General features: G+C 40.0%; 2 protein-coding genes across 5 annotated transcripts; both read left to right on the forward strand.

The window, feature by feature from the left end:
- The first annotated feature begins 744 nt into the window (after window positions 1-744).
- On the forward strand, window positions 745-7,459 carry pyroxd1 (pyridine nucleotide-disulphide oxidoreductase domain 1). 2 transcript variants are annotated; one of them, XM_029495236.1, is made up of 13 exons: window positions 745-1,022; window positions 1,144-1,224; window positions 1,408-1,527; window positions 2,139-2,267; window positions 3,079-3,152; window positions 3,362-3,558; window positions 3,675-3,772; window positions 3,915-4,017; window positions 4,096-4,208; window positions 4,992-5,114; window positions 5,458-5,595; window positions 5,796-5,885; window positions 6,319-7,459. In XM_029495236.1, the coding sequence occupies exons 1-13, from the start codon at window positions 945-947 to the stop codon at window positions 6,475-6,477; spliced, it is 1,503 nt and encodes a 500-aa protein (XP_029351096.1). In that variant the 5' UTR covers window positions 745-944; the 3' UTR covers window positions 6,478-7,459. The 2 variants fall into 2 exon arrangements, with proteins under 2 accessions (XP_029351096.1, XP_029351097.1); XM_029495237.1 differs by having other exon boundaries at window positions 3,690-3,772.
- Window positions 7,460-8,405: 946 nt separating this feature from the next.
- On the forward strand, window positions 8,406-21,222 carry etnk1 (ethanolamine kinase 1). 3 transcript variants are annotated; one of them, XM_029494911.1, is made up of 8 exons: window positions 8,406-8,679; window positions 9,949-10,208; window positions 10,817-10,957; window positions 12,343-12,485; window positions 17,087-17,170; window positions 17,267-17,427; window positions 17,977-18,050; window positions 18,282-21,222. In XM_029494911.1, exons 1-8 carry the CDS (start codon window positions 8,533-8,535, stop codon window positions 18,352-18,354), a joined length of 1,083 nt encoding a protein of 360 aa, XP_029350771.1. In that variant the 5' UTR covers window positions 8,406-8,532; the 3' UTR covers window positions 18,355-21,222. The 3 variants fall into 3 exon arrangements, with proteins under 3 accessions (XP_029350771.1, XP_029350772.1, XP_029350773.1); XM_029494912.1 differs by having other exon boundaries at window positions 10,817-10,927; XM_029494913.1 differs by lacking the exon at window positions 10,817-10,957.
- Window positions 21,223-22,116: the final 894 nt, after the last annotated feature.

Below are 22,116 nucleotides of genomic sequence, written 5' to 3' on the forward strand. Positions count from 1 at the left end.
TCCTGCCATACATTTCAAAACGAAGGACTGTAACCTGCCCTCACCGCCAAATTAATTCCCAGCTCCTTTGACACAGGCACCAACACTGTCAGCAACAACTGAATCCACCCAAGTTCGAAATGTTTACATTCAACAGCATGCAAACAGATATTTACCTTAACTTGGTCAAACACTCTTTATACTGTACATACACTGTTTTCATCCAAAGATACAAATGAGCAGAATCTGTATACATTGCAATATCCATTCATATTTGAAAACCATGTACATGTATATGTATTTATCGCCTATTGGAGCAGTTAATTTGATTCAGAATCTGACGATTGGAAACAATGTGATCTATTATGTAATTGTGGTGTGTTTTGTAATGAAAAATAGAATAAGTGGTGACACACAGGTTTCACAGTTTTGTGAAACCTGTGTGTTTTGAAGTTAATTAAAGGGATAGCTATAGTGGATAGTTTATGTATGATGCAATGTAAATTATGCGAAGAAGCGCTGGTGTGTGACTTTTAACCAGCAGGTGTAGCTGCCGTCTGTGAACCTCCTTACTCAGGGAAAGACTCAGAAAAACGTTCATATTATATATTATTTTATTCCACCTCAAATAAATGTGTTTGTAAATATCTACACATTGTATATTTGTTGACTTGTTCATGAAAACACAGATGCGCTTACCGCGGTGCATGCGCTAAAAACGTTCCCAGTCGCTTGCCGTAGTCATTTGTAAACACGGAAGTGAGCTTTTGCATCACTCTTCAGGCTCATGTGTTGGAGAAAGGCAGCTGTCTAAAGACTTCACCGTGAGCGTATGAGCCTGACTTTAAAACTAGCTGGGTGTCAGATGTTTTTCAGCCTGTCTGTGCTGACAGACAAAGAGACTGTCGAGGGGGTTCTACTGTCAGACAGTGTTTAGCGTGTTAGCTTAGTATTGTGGAAAAGAGATGGCAGGGAAAGTGGAGAAAGTGTTTAAGTTTGTCGTTGTGGGAGGTGGTATCGCCGGCGTAACATGTGTTGAACAGGTGAACATGAATTTCTAAGGAAAATGTCCGCTCTGATAAATGCATGAAGTAATCGTAAAGATATACTATTGTTATGTGTGCCATTTAGCTACTTAACATATCTCTTAACCTTTACTGACAGCTGTCATCCCAGATTCCGTCAGCTGAGGTTGCTCTGATCACAGCAGGTCCCCATATCAAGGCAGTGACCAACTACAAACAGGTCAGGATGATGTGGATGTACAAGATGAAAGTGATATTAGGATTTTTCCTTTCCACTGATTTCTCCTACTCTCCCTGCTCTCGTTTATTTGAGGTGGCCCTGCTTGATTTTAATGGCCATGATATCTGCAGACATGTTCATTTGGCAAACACTGGACCGTCTACTGTGTTGTTCTGAATTTAGGTGTCGAAGACGCTGGAAGAGTTTGATGTAGAGGAGCGACCATCCAGTGTTTTGGAGGAGAAATTTCCCAACCTGATTGTGATTCACTCTGCTGTAAAATCACTTCACACAGAGTCGCATGTAAGTAGCTTTTTTTTTTTTTAAACAGAGATTAAATCAAATTATAAAAAAAAAACGCGTATAAAGAAAGCCACTTTGGTGTTTAGGTTAACTTGTGTACTTATGTAGAATAACTTGTCATTTCTGATTTAGTAACCTAGATGTAGGAAGCAGTTTTATTGCTTGTAAAAATACATAGTGTGGAGTTCAAAGGGAGGTCTCCTAGTATTTTGAGACTCAATCTATGCAGCAATTGTAAATTGTTGTACATAATAGCTGTCCGCTTGCAGAGTTAAGGGTTTTTTGAGAGTGATTCCCAGCAGCATTTCACAACAGGGTCGTCTGTCTACTATCGCCATCTTGTGGATATGTGGTTACAGCATTTGGTTTTAAATACAATGTAATTGGACGGTGATTCAAATGAAAACTTCCTTCATTCATCCCACAGTGGAGAAAGGTCACTGCAGCGGCAGCACAGAGAGCAAAAATACTGACAGCAAATTATAGGAGAACTGCCAGAACTGCTCCCTGTGGGGGCCCTATACTGCAGACCACCATTTTGACACACTTTAAGATGAAGCGTGGTGTACAAATTAATCAGTCTTTCCGTGATTTCTTCTTTCTCTTCTCAGTCTGTTGAAACTGCCGATGGTCGGGTTTTTGGTTATGAGAAGCTCTGTATTTGCAGTGGGGGAAGACCAAAACTCCTAACTCAGGAAAACCCTCATGTACTCGGGATACGGGACACAGATAGTGCCCAGGTATGACCCCCACCCTCTGGATGTTTGTGTTGTTATTCACATGGTGGCTGAAATACTTGGGTACGCTGACCTTAGCAAGAAACCATATACCATAAAAAAGCAAAACTCCCACTTGTACTGAATTGTGTGGCCCCGTGTTCTTCTTTCATGGAGCAAAGAATTTCTGAAAAAAAAAAAGAAAAAATAACTACTATATGCCAGACCTTTGCTCTGTTTCCAAAACATTTGTCCAGCTGCTGAAGCTACAAAGAATTGAGAGCAGCAAGCAGTCAGAGAAGGCGGCAGGATATGATATGTTTATTTTAATTGAAAATGCAAAGACAATTGTGCATCGTCATAAAACAGTACACAGCTCGTCCTATTAATTCTGTTATTCTAATAATGTTGTTGATTGACTTATGTTGTAACATTGGGGTCATAGTTGGGGCTGGTAACGTGTTTCGTCATATTACATGCACAGCATACAATTTTATTTACACAGCATTGACAATGTCAACAAATGTCACCAAAAACTGATCATCATTAGCTTCGTAAAGGTAGCCGTAGTTCTAGAGATGTTGTATTAGTTGGTATAGACTCTGGAGAAGACTCTTAACTTAGAATGTATGCTAAAATGTAGTAGATTGTGACAAATTGTTGAAAAGACTTTTTATTGTGATGCTACAAAATACTCAGATCACATTCAGGTTTATCACTTTTCCAGTCCCTGTGGAATTCATTTCCATCATTATACTCTGTGTGCTTGTTTTTATAAATCACATGATACTCATAATCATATGAATACTCACCAGTTCTTGTGTTTGTGTTCTAGGAGTTTCAGAAGCGGTTATCCAAAGCAAAAAGAATTGTTGTTGTTGGAAACGGTGGAATTGCCCTGGAATTGGTGTGAGTAAACTGGAGTCAAAAGAAGCGAATGGAATTAATTTCAAAAAGGTCAATTGTAAGGACAGTGTGGATTGTGTTCCTATCTATTTGAAACAAAATCTTTTTTTCTCAATTTAAACTATATGAAACTTCTTTTAGATTTCTTGTATGAATAAGCATTTATTTACAAGGATTTATTCATTCAGTGGTAATGCAAATTTTCTGTGTAGGTATGAGGTAGAAGGCTGTGAGGTGATCTGGGCTGTGAAGGACAAGGCCATTGGAAATACGTTTTTTGATGCAGGAGCGGCCCAGTTCCTCATCCCATCCCTGGAGGTTGACAAACCCGAAAAAACTGCTCCTTGTAAGAGGCCTCGCTATACCACAGAGGAACCAGCAGCTGGAGCTTCACAGATTTTCACTGCAGGTCTTCATCTTAGTGTTTACCTCATCTTTTATAGTTCAGTATGCTGAATTATCTTCCTCTTAGTTTAGGTAAATAAAGACATTGCAAAGGCTTGGAATGTGTCTTTCTACTCCCAGACAGAAATTCACGAGGGCATGGATGTGGTCCTACGGAGCCTGGTAGCGCCCTCGGACCAGACTGGCATGAAGGGATAGATCTGCAAGGTGCAGAACAGGTACAGCTTTTTACCTTTAGCATGGAAGTCAGATTGAGATGTCCGTTTGTGTAGGAACTATCAGCTGTAAATAAACCTGTATCAGTGTTAACCTACTGTCCCTGTTCTCCTGAGTCTTTTGTCTCATCTGGTGTGTGCTCAGGTGTCCCGCAGAGTTTCAGTGGAATACCAGTGTGAGGTGGAAAAGATCGTCACCTCTGAGGAGCTGCACAATCCCCAACAGCAAACACTCAGACTTGAGAATGGTGAGAACTAGATTTGCTCCATTCGCTCCTTTCTCCCCTCCTTTTTGTTTCCATCCACATTTTCTTCCTTCTCTGTAGGATCCTGGCCAGTTTACATCCAGCTGACCAATGGCAAGACATTTGGCTGTGATTTTGTTGTCAGTGCCACCGGCGTCGTGCCAAACACTGAGCCGTTTCTCCATGGCAACAATGTAAGCAAACTCATCAACAGCCGCAATAACTTATAACTGTAAGTCTGCCAGTGCTTTTCGGGTAAATCAAACACTGGGCAAGAAGTTGTCAGTTTCTTTCATGTTCCATCACTTTTTCCAACATCATCAGACCCATACAGGTTCATAACTCACCTTAATAAGGTACGTTACTGTAAGAAGTACATTTGAGGTTTCCTGTGCTTTAATTGGGATAACACTGCATGGGCTGTCTCTTTTTGTTTGCTCACAAGTATGAAACATTTGATGTTACGTAATAGTCGTATGTCTATCTACAGTCTATCTACAATGTTTGCCCCATTTTCCTTTTTCAATAGCTTGGTTGACACGACTCCCACAACCATTGAGATTAGATATATGTTAGCACAGCTTTGAAATATACTGATAATAAATTTCTCTTGCAGAAAATTACATCATGATCATTGAACTTTAGCAGAGTTACACACTAAACTAACTAAAGTTCATTGGCTTTTGGTGAATTGCGAGCCATATAAAATTCTTAGCAGTTGGGTTTTAATGTCACTAGATGCCACTATTAAGCTGAACAATACTTGAGCAAAAATTTTACCCAGTTCTTCTAAACTTTCTTTTTTAATCTTTTCAATGATATTGAAAGATCTTAATCCTCAATCCTCAAAACACGTCAATTTTTCCACGGTGAAAATGTCATTGACAATATTTGCCCCCCTCTTCTTCAGTCAGTTTGCTTGCTGCAATCACTAAATTATTTAATAGAAATCTTTACTTTTTGCTGTATGTGATAAGTTTGCACAAGCAGATGATGGCGGCTTGCAGGTAAATGACCAGATGATGACATCTGAGCCTGATGTCTATGCTGCAGGGGATGTGTGCACTGCATGCTGGGAACACAGCCCAATGTGGCAACAGGTAAAGTAAATTACAGATTTTCACATTAAAACATGAAAACCATGTAATGTCCTTCTGACAACAATTTTTAGAAACTGTATTAGATCTTCACCTTCAGACCTTCAGATTAAACTCGTAAATCTTGATACCAGTTATTAAGTCCATTATTAATTCACAAATAGCAGGATAAGATTACAAATGGTAAGGAAACACACATCTGAACATTTTTGTCCTGTATAATATTTGATATGTTATGTGTGTGATCAGATACGAAATATACAATTTCATACAGCCTTTGTTTCAGTCAGTGCTTGGTCAGGGAGTTAAATTTAGATCTAATATTGCATGTGTTTGTTGTGCACAGATGCGTCTTTGGACCCAGGCCCGTCAGATGGGCTGGTACGCAGGCCGTTGCATGGTGTCACATATCCTCTCAGAGCCCGTTGAGCTGGATTTCTGCTTTGAGCTCTTCTCACACATCACTAAATTCTTCAACTACAAGGTGCGTGACTTTTGACTGCAGGTGGGTGTTGTTTAATAACAAGTATGTTAATCATCTACCGTGCAGTATATAACTGCTTCCCTTTACTTCCAAGAGACTTCAAGGTCATTTTGCTGGAGTGCATAGAGTTCTCCTCTTTCTCTCTTTTGTAACTAATGGTTTACATTTCAACAACTGCCTGTCCTCTGATCATTAAACAGGTGGTTCTGCTGGGAAAGTTTAATGGACAGGGGCTGGGGTCCAACCACGAGCTGCTGGTGCGCTGCACCAAAGGCCACGAGTATGTCAAGGTGATACAGAGCAGAATAAGGAAGTATCAACAATATTTTATTTTCATTATTCCAGTGTTTTAACAGTGTCACTCTTTATTTGTGACTGAATTCTCACTTCCCTCAGAAAAAGAAAGCATTAGTTATTCTGCAAATATACTGACTTTCATGTTTTGTTTAAGTGGCTTCAAAATATGAAGACCTTTAGATAATGATAACAATAAATCATTATTATAGTACCAGGGGCATCTGGAAAATATGCCAATGCAATACATTTTCTTTACATTTGGTCCAGGTATGAAAGAGACCACTGATTCTCTGTGTATGATCTAATTTCAGGTTTAAGAGTCAGTTTGTCAACATGTCATCAGCTTGGGCAATCCCTCTTTCCGAATTAGTTAAGTTGGGTTCTCACGCAAATGACTCTACTCCTATTGCTGTATTTTTGCTCCAGGTCGTTCTCAGCGGTGGTAGGATGGTAGGAGCAGTGCTGATCGGGGAAACAGACCTGGAGGAGACCTTTGAGAATCTAATCCTCAACCAGATGGATCTGACACAGTACGGAGAGGAGCTGCTGAACCCCGACATCGATATAGAAGACTACTTTGATTAAGCACCAGTGCTGTCACTGAGTCTTTGAAGAAGGTTGAGAACTGCATACTCAAAAATCCCACTGGGTAAAAGGCGCTGATAACAGAATCACGTCTACGGAATGTTTAAAGGCAGGGCAGGGACTCTTGCATTCCATCTTGCCCAAGCTAATAGGTGTCTTTTTTTTTTTTTTTTGGCAATGACACTGGATAAAGGAGAGATTGTACTAATGCACCTATAAATTGAAGGCTCTATAGTTGTTTTAAATTATTTTCAAACATACTGAAGCTGTACTTGAGTGATATGATTATAAAACATTTTTACACATACTTATGGAATGAGTGCAAATGTATAAATTTAAATCATATGTTAAAGATGTGCGACACTGAGAGGTGTTGGTAAATATGAAATACAATAAGAGTGTTAAATTGACCCACTGTTTTTATAGGCAACACATTGTTATTTTCACAAAAGATTATGAGACATGTTCGGTGAAACTTGATAGTGAGAAAAGGAAAATCCTCTTGTTGCTATATTGTCTTTTTGACTCAAATTTCAACCTAAACATCAACTACAGCTCCTCCTGTGCCTCAGAAGGCCTAACAACAATAGCTATTCTCAGGCAAGCATAATGTCCATTGTTCCTTGGATATGTTGCCCATGGGGCCGTTGCTCTTTGAAAATCCACTTTTTTAAGGACCAGTTGCCCACACAAGCAAAATTGATAGAACTAAAAGAAATGGACCCTCATTTTCTACTTAAGGGCTTACTTTGCATAGATTGTATTTTTGGGTCAGTGGCTCATCTACAAGAACCTGCCCATATTGATTCAGCTTGTTTCACATTGTTTGGTGAAGATTGATATGGCAGCATTGTGTTCTTATTTACTGAGCCTTACGTAAAATGTGTGCAATGCAATAACAACTGTGCGATAAGCCTCCTTGCAGTGAATGGTAAAAGGGGACATGCTCCATTTATTTTTGCCTAGTTTACAAGTCTTAATTCTTCAGAAGGAACCTGTGAGGAAAATGTAAATTAAACTCCCTTTTTTTTTTTTTCTTCAGAGCTGCTGATAAATCTGTGCAAGGTGATAGCACCCATTCAGCTCCCATCAGGAGCTGGCTGGCTCTGGGAAAGTGCTCCCAGGTGTAAGTGTGTGCACCTGAGCGGGAGAGAGCAGGGAATTGTTTCTTTACAGGGTGAGTCTACAGTGAACAGATATAGCACATATGTGGAGATAATATTCAAATCCCTGTTAAGATATAGAGGCTGATAGAATTCAACGTGCAAGGGGCAATGAGTCGATGTGCACTGTTTTATTCTGTGTTATCAAACAAAGAGGCCGATCTGGAATTAATTACACACCATGTAGAAATCACAGCACAATTTTATGGTCAGGATGGTTAACCCTAACCCTAACTTTCTCGTTGTTTCCTTGATGGCTTTCCTTGATGGCCTGTCTGCCACTGTGTCCACACGGCGGGGCTTTCCTTGAGTTAAAGTGCATTTTCTCTTTCGGACTGTTGGCCTTCACCGAGCTCACATTTAAGACGATCCGACTTGACACAAAGCTCATTTCATTCAAGCAGGTTGCGGATGTGACGTCAGCAACGTGGAGTGCCCACGGCTGAAAGAAGTGTGCGCTTGCATCCATATACCCGGGTCCACCGGCTCTATTGGTAGATGGGAAGATTCAGTGACAGCTTTGCTTTGAGGTCACTGAAATTATAAGTGCGTGTGTTTATTTCTTTTTGATATTAACCATGACCTTTATATCATTTAACAGTTAATTTAGATACATATTTTCTTTTCCACGGTTAAGCTCCACCGCAGGTGTGAGGAGATACTTTGAACACGCGCTCCTAGTGAGTCATTCGACTACCGGCATGCACCGGGGGAGCTCTTTTTTTTTTTAAGGTGGGTGGGATTTTTGTGAGAGGCGTTGCCGCACACCGAGCATAGCGGGACTACGTTGGCGCAGCACGGCAGATATTTTCATACATTGCGCATTTTACCGCCGCCTACAACGCTGTGTTCCTCCGAGTTCTGCGATAATCTCAGAATTAAAAGTGTAGCCATGGCCAACTACATCCACGTCCCGGACGAGGCTCCCGCTGTGCCCAAAATAGACGTGACAGTTGACGAGAGTGACTACAGACCCGGTGCACTGAAACTGATCAAGGCTCTGAGACCCAGCTGGAAACCGTCCGAAGTCAAAATTAAGGTAACCCTGTATAGATGTTGTATAAATACAGATTTATGTATTAGTATTAGTGTGACACGCATCTCACGCGTTAGTTCGCTTACCGTCGCAGCTAAAGCTGTCAAGCTAACGCTGCCGTTTGAAAACGCAAGTTAGCTAAAAGTACCGTTAATTCATCCCAGCGGCTAATACCAGTCCAGTCCAACGACGCCCAAGAGCTGTAAAGCCGAGCTTCTGACACCCTCAGACATACCGTCGATCATCTCCTCGCCGTGTTACAGCTCAGGTGGTGCCGCGGTAATCTTTGGCCCTTTAGGGTTAACGTTTTGCCTTGCAAATAGCATCTGCGTCAGCTCAGGCTCAACTCGACAGGGCGAGCCTTTGGCGCAGTCCGGCCCGCTCTCTGCGCGCTGCTGCTCGGACGTGTTGGGTGAGCTGGAGCCTTTATGTAATGTCTGAGAATGCTGTCTGAAGGCACGGACTGATCTAAGCAGAACATTTGCCGGAGGCCCGATGGACAGATACTGGGGAGGTTGTATCTGTCAGCTCGCCTTTAAATGATCACCATCCTGCCAGAGTTCAAAGAGGTGAAGACGCAAGCAGGGCAGTGTCAAATACAAAACATAGAGAGATAGGACCTTCTGGAAGAACCACATAGGTCATCAAGAGGATGGCTATAAAACATCTGCACTTATTTCTTTGCACAAGTGATGTAACCAAATACTATTCTGTCCTGTTTTGAGTCAAAAAAGTCTATTTTTTTTCCCCTAGCAAAAGCTAGATCATTTCTAAACGTTGCTCACTGAAAGTGAAGAATTCTCCCTGGGGGTGTGGCCCTGCTTGGTAAACACACTGAGGGTGAGAGCTGATCACATGGCACTCTTGCTTATCTTCATCAATGAGAGCAAAGTGAGATCTCAGCAAATGCCAGTCATTGCCTTCTCGTGCAAAATAAAATTCCCCACAATCCTGTCGTTCCCAGCCAATCCCCTTCTAAAGGGAACAAACAGGGCTGGTATGCTCCCTCCCCACCCCACCAAAAAAAAAAAAAAACTTCCCAGCTTCAAAGCAAAGACAGTTTGAGTGTAGATCACTTCAGACAGGCCCAAATTTTTTGGCGAAGTTAGTTCCTCCTCTGTACGCAGGACGTAGGTGTTCAGACACATTACTTAAATAGCATAATGTGGAGGACGTTCCTGCTGTCGTTTGTCCATTATGGTTTTTTTTTTTTTTTGGTTTCGTCTTTCTTGATTCATCAGTTTTCACTTTTTCCTCCATTTTTCTCTCCAGTTTTTCACAGATGGAATAACCAATAAACTGCTGGGCTGCTACGTGGGTACGGTCATGCAGGACGTGGTTCTTGTTCGTATTTATGGCAACAAAACAGAACTGTTGGTGGACCGAGAAAATGAGGTGAAAAGTTTCAGAGTGCTACACGCACACCGCTGTGCCCCACGCCTCTACTGCACCTTCAACAATGGCCTGTGTTATGAATTTCTACAAGGAACTGCCCTGGAGCCTGAACACATCCGCAGCCAACCTGTTTTTAGGTAAAACTATAAAACTGCTTGCTTAGGCAGTTAAAAGTCCTCAGGGATGTTTTCAGAATGATATCTGACTTATTAAGTTATGTTTGTCACTGGTCACAGTGGTCCCCAACCTTCTTTGGATCGTGGACCACTTGCATGCTGGAGAAATGGTCTGTGGAACAGGGGTGGGGGGGGGGTTCCACTGTAATTTAGCTCTTTTTAAAAAAGAGAGGGATGTAAATGTCACCACTACACCTTATATGTGCGTTGTATGTGCACTGGTGACCTATCCAGTTCTTTGTGGTACAAAAGCAGTTCTCTTAATGATTGAAAATAGATTTAAGAATCAGATCAGTTAAACCTAAAGGTTTCACCAAAACAACTTATTGACTGTCGTCTATTAGAATTCGTGAGGACCAACATTTTATCCAAAAGTGTACAACTTATGATTAGTTCCTTCGTCACGTGAGTAATTTGCCTAATGAATCTATTATTCTGATTAATTAATTAGTCTGATTTGATAAGTGTTTTTTTTTTTTCCCTTTTATGGAAAACATTTAACATCCTGGTTGCATAATGCTTCTTAACTCTATTTTATGCTCTGCCATTTTCTCTCTTCTACCTTTCAGGCTCATTGCCAGGCAGCTGGCCAAGTACCATGCCATCCATGCCCATAATGGCTGGGTGCCCCAGTCTGACATGTGGCTGAAGATGGGCAAGTACTTTGCTCTCATCCCTAAGTACTTTGAGGACCCTGAGCAGAATGCCAGGTGAGACCCTGTCATAGAGCAGAGTTACTGAAGCCTGCCAGGCACTCAGGGTTTCTATGTTGTTTTATTTTTATTTATTTTGACAGACTTACTCATTTACATTCATTTACATTTTGGTCAACACTCCTTTTTAAGGAGGCTGATTTAGTTTAAAAAACAAAAACAAAACTGAGGCATAATTAGACCATTTAGGGACATATGGCCACGTGGAATTATGGCTCCCTTTTCCAGTTCTCAGTGAGTAATAAATACTCAAACCAATCACAAGGTGTGCAGCACAAGAAGGTTTGTGCAATCAGTTGCACTTTTCACTAGACTGAAGACATCCATGGAATTTCTTTCATAATATCGGTGGTTGTGACTTCACTTTAGTTTTTCTTGGAGATAACATCAGTAAATGTGAACATATCTTCTCAAAGAAACAAACTAGAATGAGGGTGGTAAATCTTACATTGAATGACCAAGTAAGTAATGATTAATTCTACAAAACATAGTATCAGTCTTGTAATAGTTAAAATAATTAATTACTTAAATTTTATATCACTATATAAATACATGGGCTACATAGGTTTCGAATTGTGCCAGCAGTGACAACACAGATTTGTTGCATCACAACAAGCTGAGTCGTCATCAACACCTACTCAACCATTAAAATTGTAAGAGATATGCTAAAGACTGCAACTCCTGCAGGTCTTGTGTGTTTGTATGACCACAAAAATTAATGCTCTTCAGATTTATGTTGGATTGGGTTTATTCCCTTTTTTCCAGATCAGTTCAGAGTCTGACATAAACCAAACTTAAATGTTTGGTTTGCAAGATTGAAAACAAATATACAACAAATAATACAATCTAATCTAACAGGTTGTATTATTAATTATTAATTATTAAAATCTGTAGTGAGATATAAACCCTTTTCAAAATGGAGTTCACCTAACTTTTTCTTTTCTTTTTTTATGAACTTTATCATTCTTGTCAAAAACATTCCCATTTTGCTAATATTAGGTCTGTGTGAGACACAGCAGTTGCCATGACAGGTATTTTAGATAAATGTGCTATAGTATGAATGCGTATTTGCAGATAAATAAATGTTTCATAAATCATTAGCAGCATACACGCTATAGATCAATTTTGTGCCTTTTTTTTCTTCTCCTTTCTTTTACCTAGTTTGCACTTTTTGTTGAAATGTTTTTCACAATACTGGTATATAAAATAGATATAAAATATAGATGTAATTTATTTTCTTCTCCTTTTTTTTTTGCTTCCTTTCAGTCTTTATTTCCACCTTTGCTTCTATATCTAACTCCATTTCCCCATATTGATTTTACCCACACTTGTTTTAGTGCCTAAAATGCCTAATGATGCCATTTCTCCTCTGCCTCCTGCAGGTTGAACCTAGAGGTGCCCAGTCCACGTTGCCTCCGAGAAGAGTTGTTGTGGCTTCAGCAGAGCTTGTCAATGCTGGGCTCCCCCGTAGTTCTCTGCCACAATGACCTACTCTGCAAAAATATCATCTACAACCAAGAGGAAGGTGAATATAAACCACACAAGTGTAGTCATATGCATCACTGTATGACTGATTTGTGTTGTAGTGTGATCTGCATTGGTCCCTGCACTCAGGTAGGATTGTGTTATCTGCACCTCCTCAGCCCTAGTCACATGCTTCACTCATTGTCAGTGTTTGCATTTGGCTGCAGAACTAAAACAGCCAGTCCGGCACGACAAGTTTTTTGGATATTCTCAAGTAACTCTAAATGGAATCCTTATTTGAATAAAGCAAACTTGACACAAACATGTTTAAGAATGTTTAACTTCTTCCAATATTTTTCAAATGTATTATTAAATTTGTTTGGATCAATTCAAACACCACATCTATAAGTGGCGTCAGATATTGTACCTTAAATCCTGGATTTCATTGTTTTTCCTAAATTTAATCTGATGCGTTGTTCTAATTCTGTGGTGACAAGTGGTGAGCAAAAAACACTGTTATCAGCCTCAACAAACAATGCCATCACACCAAGTCTCAATTTTATTGACAGCACATGTTTTTTGTGCTTTAGCAATGATTGTGGGATTTTGTGTTGTTAGTTAGTGTTTTTTTGTTTGTTTGTTTGTTTGTTTGTTTTGTTTTTCTGGTATGAATGACAGACGATGTCCTCAGGCCATCTGACTAGCTAACATCTGCACTGAGTGACTTTTCCTTTGAGCGGTTGGGGTTTGGATGAGGGAGAATAAGAGAAGGGGGGAGAGGAAAGTACAGGGTGTTTTATGTATGTGGGAGGTGGGGGTGTTTAAGAGCTGTCAGCCCCCTCATTGGTTTGTAGTGAGGGGCGGGGCCATTCTCACAGCTCCTTGTGTCTAGCCTTTTCTCCCCTAGGAATGACAGCAGAGGGTGTGGCTGCCCTGCGCCGCCCTGGGGAGGCAATGGAGAGAGACAAACCTCACGCCCAGTCGGCTCTGAGGGCCCTCGCGTAGTCTGCCCACTGCTCAGACTATTCGGGATGAGTTCATGGCAGCAGTAGGAGCCACGTACCTAATATCATTCTTCAATGCTCTTTGGCCACCAGTTACCTCTGACATCTTTTTGCTAGGCCACGTACAGTACTGATCATTGCACATCTGTTCAATAACTGCACTTTTAAGTCACTCTGAGTGCCAAATGCTGAAAAGTATACGACTTTCCATCACTGCTCCTCATTTTGCGCGCCCCACGCAATTTCCAACTGAAAGCATCAATGTTGATGACTTACAATAGAAGTGAAAGCATGAAGTATTTCTGATGATATTCTGTATTATTTTACATGTCAAGCGCTTGAAAGGAAAGACCATAAGCAAAAATTCATTTATCCATCTTTTAAGTAATTCCTTTGAAAGGGTTGAGTGGACCAACTTTGACTCAATAAAAACACTCATTTTGAGTTTGTTTTGAGAAGCTAAGTGATTCTAAACACTAAAGTATACCTACTACAGAATTTCTCCAGAACAAAAAAAAAAAGCCCAAAGCCCAGACATAACCACTCACACCTGATATCCAAAATATATGTTTGAGCTGAAGCTGTTTTGTAAGAAGAACAATCCCTCAGCAAACTATAGTTGCTTAAGCACACTTGTCTATTTTTTTTATTTGCTGTAGAGCTCCAGTGTTTCCGAAGAGCAGTCACAAAGTTTCATTGAGTGACCATTCCAGTTACATAATGAATACACACAACCTATCTAAATTTGAGTCAGTACTGAGCCACATTAACTCTGGATCTCATCAGTGCATAAAATGTTTTCTGGTTTGCAGCTAAAAATGAACTGATAAGTCCTGAATGATCAACATTATAGTGGCCAGCAATATTGAAAGATTTGTGGCCTCCTGTGTGGAAATTTGTCTACAGAAAGATTGAATGAGCTTGGAACTGACTGTTCCAAACAACATTGGGAAATTGGAAACGACTAAGAGACAGACCTGCTGACTCAACTTCATATTCTAATATTTCCATCCGTCACAATATCAACTCATTTTTGCTTTTGGTGTTTTCATTGGTTTTGTTGAAAACAAGACAGTTATCCAGAATATCATCTGCCCTGTGCTTTAAAGATTAAACCAACAAAAAAAAAAAAAAATTATGGAAAATGTCTTTGCCTGAGCACACAAATGAGGAATGCAGAGTTTTGGTGTGCACACCTGCAGAATCTCATTTGAATCTGTGGTTCTGCATAACAAACAAGTGCTGACTGCTTCAGCATGTAAAGACATCCAGTATGGAATTGAAGTGACGCCTGCTGTGAAACCAGATATATAGGGTAGAGTTTTGCAGCGACTTGTATGAGTCTCTGCACATAAGTAATGTCTTTTTTTTTTTTTTTAAGACTTGCAGAATCCTGCTTCGTGTCAAGTTAGACAAATGGTTTTCAGTGATTCTGTTTGAAAGTATTATTGATAAGAACTGGAGCAGAAAGGAACATTTCCTTAGCCCAGTACTTCTTTTCTAATCATACACAATAATAGGATCTAGGGATTTAAGCATCAAGCTATAATTACTACATTTCTGACTTTGCCCACTCAAGATGTCTGAACTGTTGTTCTAGTAATCCCTGGCTTACCTTTCACTTAGAGCCTTTTGTTGAATTGAAAAACATAGTGTGCATGAAAAGAAACTGAGCATCTACCATGCTGCTTCCTGTCACTTCTATTTGGCTGTAGCTGCTGAGTTGAAAATGTCTGTGTGCCAAACACAGCAGCAAAGAAGCCACTGCTTCCTGTGTTGATAAAACTCTAGAGACAAGTGGTAGACATTCAGTGAGTTCCTCTGCTTTTAAAAGTGAATAAGTTGAGTGCTGTATTGTTGTGTTTTTCCACACTCTTTCTCATCAAAGACTTAGTTTGCTCTTGCCATTTTACTCAGATGTTTGCACAGACAACTTACTTTATTTGCTCCAGAGACCTTGAAATCCGCAGTTGAGCAGCCAACAGGAAGCCGCTTAAAAATTCTGTCATTTGCAAAAGCAGCAGAGGTGTCATGCTATTGGGTTCACAGCAGACCAATTGGAGGGGAGCATTGGAGGGGAGTGTTGTGAGAAGGGGGAAGTGAGGCTGCATGTACGAAGGGGGGGTGGGGGGGTGGCTTCAGGGCCTGATGTTTTCGACACTGCGTGCAAAGCAAGAATGGGTAAAAGACAAATGTGTCAGCGAGAGAGTGAGCATGTGTGAAAGATGTGTTTGCCCCAACCTTTTCATCTGCTGCACAGGGGGCTATAGCCACTGCCCGGAGGTGTTCAGTTGTGTCCCGCTAGGACCTACACGCCGGCTGGTAACCCACCTCAAAGTGTCTTTCTTGTAGTCAACCAACACCTCAAAAACATATGCAGGGCAAAGAAATAAGTTGAGGCCAAAACTAACAATTCATTAAGACCAGACATTTATTTACATATGCCAATTCTTTTCCCTTTTTTCCCCTCTTCGTGATTTTTTTTGTTTGTTGTTTTTTTTTTTTTTTTGTTTGTTTTTTACTCACTCTTATAAGTGGGCTTATAGAAGTAAGGGTTTGTATTTTGAGCTACGCCACTTCATGACTGAATGCTTCCCTCTGTTAACTATTAACGCAGAAACCTCATATTTTCAACAAATGCAATCACAGAGCAACACATTCTTCCCTAACCGCAGATTTCAAGGGATGATTGGCTTTAATCTCCCATTGTTTTCGCCCATATTTTTATGAGGTATATTGTTTGCTTTTAGTCAACAAAGTTGGCAGAGAATTGAAGAGTGTGTTGTTATACATGAGCTTTGGCAGCTCTTTATTCTGCATCTTCCCTCCCTCCCCTCTGCTTTCTTTTCATTTCTTTCCACCTCTGTACTACAAAACTTGTACTGACACTTTTTTCCTTTATTCTGTGCATGTATCCACAACAAACACTGAAAAGTCAGCTGCTTCCCCCCTCAAGACTTCTGAACGTGTTCAATGTCTTGCATCAGGCTTTCCATATTTTCACCTCTGCTTGCTGCTGTCTTGTACTTTCTGGGAAAGAAGCCGATTACTCAGTTACAAGTGCATCTTCTCTGACATGATATAATGGCTCAATTACAACTACTGACAGCTCAACCTCCCAACGGTTATATGCTCTACCTCTTTTCTCTGTTTTACTTCCTTTGTAGTTTGCAAAAGAGCCAATTTAAATAAAGGCACAAAATTTCCTGTATTTTCCTAAAAGGGACTTTTATTTTTTAATATTGCTCTAAAGAAGACATGTTTCAGTCAGCATTATGGTAAAAGCCTTAGCCAAGTAGCTATTTACAATGCCACTTCCCCAAAGCTTAATAGTTTGGGGTTTTGTTATAGGAAGTCTGTGTAGTTATTGTGAGAAGAATGCCTCTTTAGTCTGAATGTGTCTCTTAAAACACCTTTTTTTGTTTTTTTTTTGTTTTTTCTCTGCCCAAGCCATCTTGTCTTTTCCCCTCAAAATGCAAACTCTTACTCTTCGCCCCAAAATCGGCTGTAACTGGTCTGCCAGTCCATTCAGACAGGAAGAAAGTTACAATATGAAATGACAAGCCTAGACATTCTGAGTTATCAAAGGGAAAATACAACATAATCATTTCCCCTGCTTCCTTTCCCTCTGCCTTAACAACATTCCTTCTCTTTCTAGACAACGTAAAGTTCATTGACTACGAGTATGCTGGGTACAATTACCAAGCCTATGACATTGGGAACCATTTCAATGAGTTTGCTGGTAAGTATACTACCTGGTTTATGCTAAAAAGGAAAAAACGTGAAAGTGAAATTGTTGAAATATGTTTTTTTTCCCTTCTGTGTTTCTTTGTTCCAGGCCTGAATGAGGTGGATTATAGTTATTACCCGGCACGGGCCTTTCAGCTACAGTGGCTTCGCTCCTACTTGGAGGCTTATAAGGAGCACAAAGGCCAGGGCAGTGATGTGACTGATAGAGAGGTGGAGATTCTTTATGTTCAAGTCAACCAGTTTGCTCTGGTGAGTATTTGAGCACAAGCATTTGAAACCACAGTAGATTAGAAGAAGATCAGAAAGACGATCTCTGATTTGCCATAGCAGGTGGCTGAGGGTTATTCTGTGTGATTATGAGTAAAAGAGTCATTGTGGCACATGTGACACATGTGTTGGGCCAACAAACACAGATTATTGTGCGATGCTGTTTAAACTGAATACTGAGTAATGTGGGCTGTAGCATGTGCTACCTGCTCTAAATACAAGTTGAGGGTATTTGTGACAAGCTCACTGATGCAGCCAGTATAAAGCAGGCAGTTTGTACCCCTCTTGAGGCTCCGTGCTCTCCCCTGAGCCGCATCCTGCCTTGTTTACTGTCCACAGGAAAAGAGGGCAGTGTGGAGGAGGGGCAAAGTAAGCAATTGTGTTTTTGTGTCAGCTATTTGTTGTAGTTGCCATGGGGCTTCTGCTGGCTGCTTCTGTGAGGTGTGTTGAGTAATTAGAAATGGCATTTACTTTTAGACAGCGAGTGCATGTTAATCCTTTGCTTCTCCCTGTTGCTCTCCCTTCCTCTAGGCATCTCATTTCATCTGGGGTCTCTGGGCTCTGATTCAGGCCAAGTTCTCCACCATCGATTTTGACTTCTTGGGGTATGTTACCAAACCAGCGAGCACACCCTATGAACTATTTTACTGTGCTCAGTTCAGAGGTCTGTCATCTAATCATATGTCTAAGAAAGACATGTGAAGCATCCAGATGAATATTATTTGTCATCTTGGGGCTGTGTGTCCAAGTAGTGCAATATTTTTGCTCTGTTATCCATCTAAAACCTCACATGCAGTTTTGTCTCATCCCTCTTCTATATGTGCCTCCATTCTCAGATATGCAGTCCTGCGCTTCAACCAGTACTTCAAGATGAAACCAGAGGTGATTGCACTGAGCTTACCAGAATAGAAGCCCCCACAGCTTCATTCTCTCTTCCTCCTGCCCCTCCACCTCTTTAACCTGCTCTGCACCTCACATGCTGGAATCAAGCACCCTCTAGAGGTCTGTGTAGAGAAGAGCCAGACTCAGAGTCTGTCCTGTTCAGTGCCTACAGGTCTACTGCTATTATCTCTAGAGATTGAATGGACCTTAATCATAACCATCATCTGCAGTCACACTTTTCTTTTCCTTTTTTTATGTAGTATGGCTGTGTCTGAAGGACACAGGATTTGAGACCTGCTTTAATGTGAAGTTCATGCGGCTTATGTTCTTGTGGTCATTTCAGTTGTTATTATTCATTAGGGTATTAGCATGATATTAGCATAGGTGTTTTTAAGCAGCTTTTGACATTCAAATCACTAAAAAGAGTAAGATGGAGGTGCATTGTGAACTCCATTAATGACCATTACATTGCAACCACCTGTATAACAAAGAGAATGCCCAAATGGATCCAACAGTCTGAAGACACGTTCCTAATACGCATGGCTAATTAGTAAAACCCTTAATAGCCAGCCATGCCAATGACCAAATTTATGACATACAGAAAAAAAGCCTGCTTTGTGTTAAAAACAAAATTAAAAAAGAGGAAAGAAATGGCATTAAGTGGAAAAGTTGAAGAGGCCAGTACTAACCCTTAACCTCAAGCAAAATGGACTACAGCGCAAAGAAAGAAAAGAAAAGCTTGCAGCCTGTCATGTGATTCCTTGATTTGTCCCTTTTTTCTACCAGTACATTGTCCATAGGTGGTGCACCAAAACAGCCATGTAGTTGTTGCTGTGTAGTTTGGTGAGGGTTTGGGTAATGGCTTTCTAAACAGAAGGTAGAAAGCTAAAGTTAAAGGAAAGCCTCATGTATTTATATCTAACCTCTCCCTTGAGCTAAATAGTTGCATATCACTCAACAGCCATTTGACTTAAGAGAGACTTTTACTGTAATCTAGGTTTCAGGTTTGTTTTGACACCTGTTTTTTGTCCAATTCTTAACTGGGAATATAAAATGCATCTCACTGTAATTTGAACATTCCATGTTCATCAGGCTAGACAGGAACTTTGGTTACCGGTCACATGATAAGTCAGTAGTGTAAGGGACTTTCATCCGCTGTGACATTGACTGAAAGCCATGCTGTACTAGATAAGACCAAACCATTATGTTATCTGCTCCATTTCAGGGAATGTTTCGGAATCATCTTCCACATTACAAAACACTACTGTTCAGCCCTAATGAACTGGGGACTGGCCATTTTATATACACATAGATTTTCAGCCACAAATGTGTGTTACTAAGATAAATGTGAAAAGGACTAGCATGACTGTCAAATTACACAGACATTGTTGGCATTCATCACTTCAAGCACCCAATGTTGAAATGAAGGTCAGGAGAAAAGTGTCAAATTTTGGCAAGAAACTGAATATTATTGATCAGGTTATATCAAAGGAGTAATGTTGACAGGTGTTAAAGTAAAAAATACTGTAATAAAATCACTTGCTAGTGGGACCTGAGTAGCGAGCAAACCCTCAGTTAGAGAGATGGCTGTTGTCAGTTGTCAATCATTCTTGATATTCACCCTTGACCACCCCTCCTCTTTTTTCTTTTTTCTTTTTTTACTTTTACGAGACCCTTTAGAAGCTAAAACAAGTTCATCTTTTGGTTACTTTAACATGCCTACACCAAAGTGCTGACATCTGCTTTCTGCTTGTACATAATGCACAAAATGTCCATGTAGCACAAAGAGTATCAGAGTGACTTAGCAAAATGACTTTTTTTATACTTATTTAAATGGATACGTTGAGGTCTGTGAAAGTGTGTGAATGTTTGCTGGTGCAGTAGCACAACACCTGGGCAAACGTGGTATATTCCAGAGGGAATTTAAAAGATTGAAATAGTCAGAAGCCCACATGAGTTTTCACCTTTCCGAGGAGCTTAAATGTGGTGGAACAAGTTTTCTTGTTTGCTTGAAAACAAACTTGCTGGTTGCATATTTGCCCAGGTGACTTCTGATGTAACAAGTTTGCGACAGTCTGTGAAGAAACTCAACAGACAATGCTGGTTTCTCTAACTGCGTGTGCACTCCCACACAGGCCTAGTTAAGGAGGCACTGAGATGTTTATCTATGTGCCTGTTTTGAAGTTCGAAAGTCAGGCTGTTACTCCTCTCCTGTCTTGAATTTAGTGTTTTATGTCTTCATGCGGGTGAATTAAGGCAGAAGACTTAAGAAGACCTAAATATGTGTGCCCATTGGCTTTTAACCTGTGAATATCTTTGATAGACCTGTACATGATGGGAAGCTGTTGTGATTAAGTAATTCTTGGAGGAACACGTCAGGTTTCTGTGGAAGGTGTTTTTGATTGGTGTCAATTCAGTACAGTGTGACACCATGTTTACACATAATATGCACGTACATTAACACAGTTGGTCCAATTTGACCATATTCATATTCAAAATGTTCAAAATAATACTGCTAAGGTATTTCCGAGAGGCTTTATATCTGAAACTGAGTTCATTTTCACTTTATATCAAAGGTCATCTCATAACATTAACTGCACATACCACTACATTTTGAAGTGTTTGTTTGTATTTAACATTGTAAAAAAAACAACAACAAAAAAAAGTGTATCCTTAAATCTCTGGCCACTGTAGCATATGTTTATATGTACAGGAAAGAAATGTAATAATATCTTTGCTTGTTCTGAGATAATGTGAATGAATGTACATAAAAGGAGTTCTTTTTCTAAAAGTTGCATTTAAGTGAATAGTTACCTGGGGTAAGAGGTGAAATTTTAAAATATGACATTTCCAACACTGAAAACATGCTTTGAAAAATAAAGTAAATTTACCCTCGCTTTGTTGTCATCTCGTGTCTTCATAGGTGTCTTTATAACTGAGTTAAAGGACACATTAATTTCATTATTTCTTCTGAACAGACACTAAACTTGGATGCTGTTCTCCTCCTGTTGTCAGTCCAGCAGTTAGACAGTTCCCCCTGAGCTGAAATCTGATTAATACAACCTTAGTAACCTCTAATGAGAGAAACCAAGTCACATTACTGATAAACTGTGAATTAACATGCCGTTAGAACAGCAACGCAAAGCGTTACATGACTGTACATTAAACAATGGAGTGTGAACTCAACTGAAATGTAGTTGGCTTGTTCTCGATTGGTGCTAATGAGCTGCTATCAGTTAGACTGCCATGTTTTGCTAGAAGCGAAGGTGACAGGAGATGCAGAGTGCTGTCAACAAAGTGACTAAAAAAACGGAACACATAGGGACAAGGATGTCTAATGAAAGGAAGAAGATTGAGTTTGAACTCAAAATGTGAGTCGAACACGCTTACGTCTTTTTGCTAGATGGTTTCTTTGCAGGAAAACATTAAAAAGCACATTTGTAATGTTTGAATTAGCATCTTTTTCATTCTTTTTTTTTCAGTCTACTTATTTGTAAGAGTTGATTTATGCTCTTATTTTTAAGCTGGCAACTTTTTAGTGTTAACATTTTTCTTTGGCACGTTTATTTATATATATATATATAGTATTAATTATTAATGTATTGGTATTTTTGAGCTCATACAGTATATGCTGTGGTAAAAGCTTTGCATTCCTATATGTATTTTATTATGGTGCAGTAATACATTAAAAAAATTATCATGCCATGTTTTTGAGCAAGGTCTGTCGTCTACAATAGATTTACCGATTGACCATCATATAGTTTGTTGTATGACAGCCCATAGTAATAC

The sequence above is a fragment of the Echeneis naucrates genome, chromosome 23 (assembly GCF_900963305.1).
Source record: "Echeneis naucrates chromosome 23, fEcheNa1.1, whole genome shotgun sequence".
Lineage (NCBI taxonomy): Eukaryota > Metazoa > Chordata > Actinopteri > Carangiformes > Echeneidae > Echeneis > Echeneis naucrates.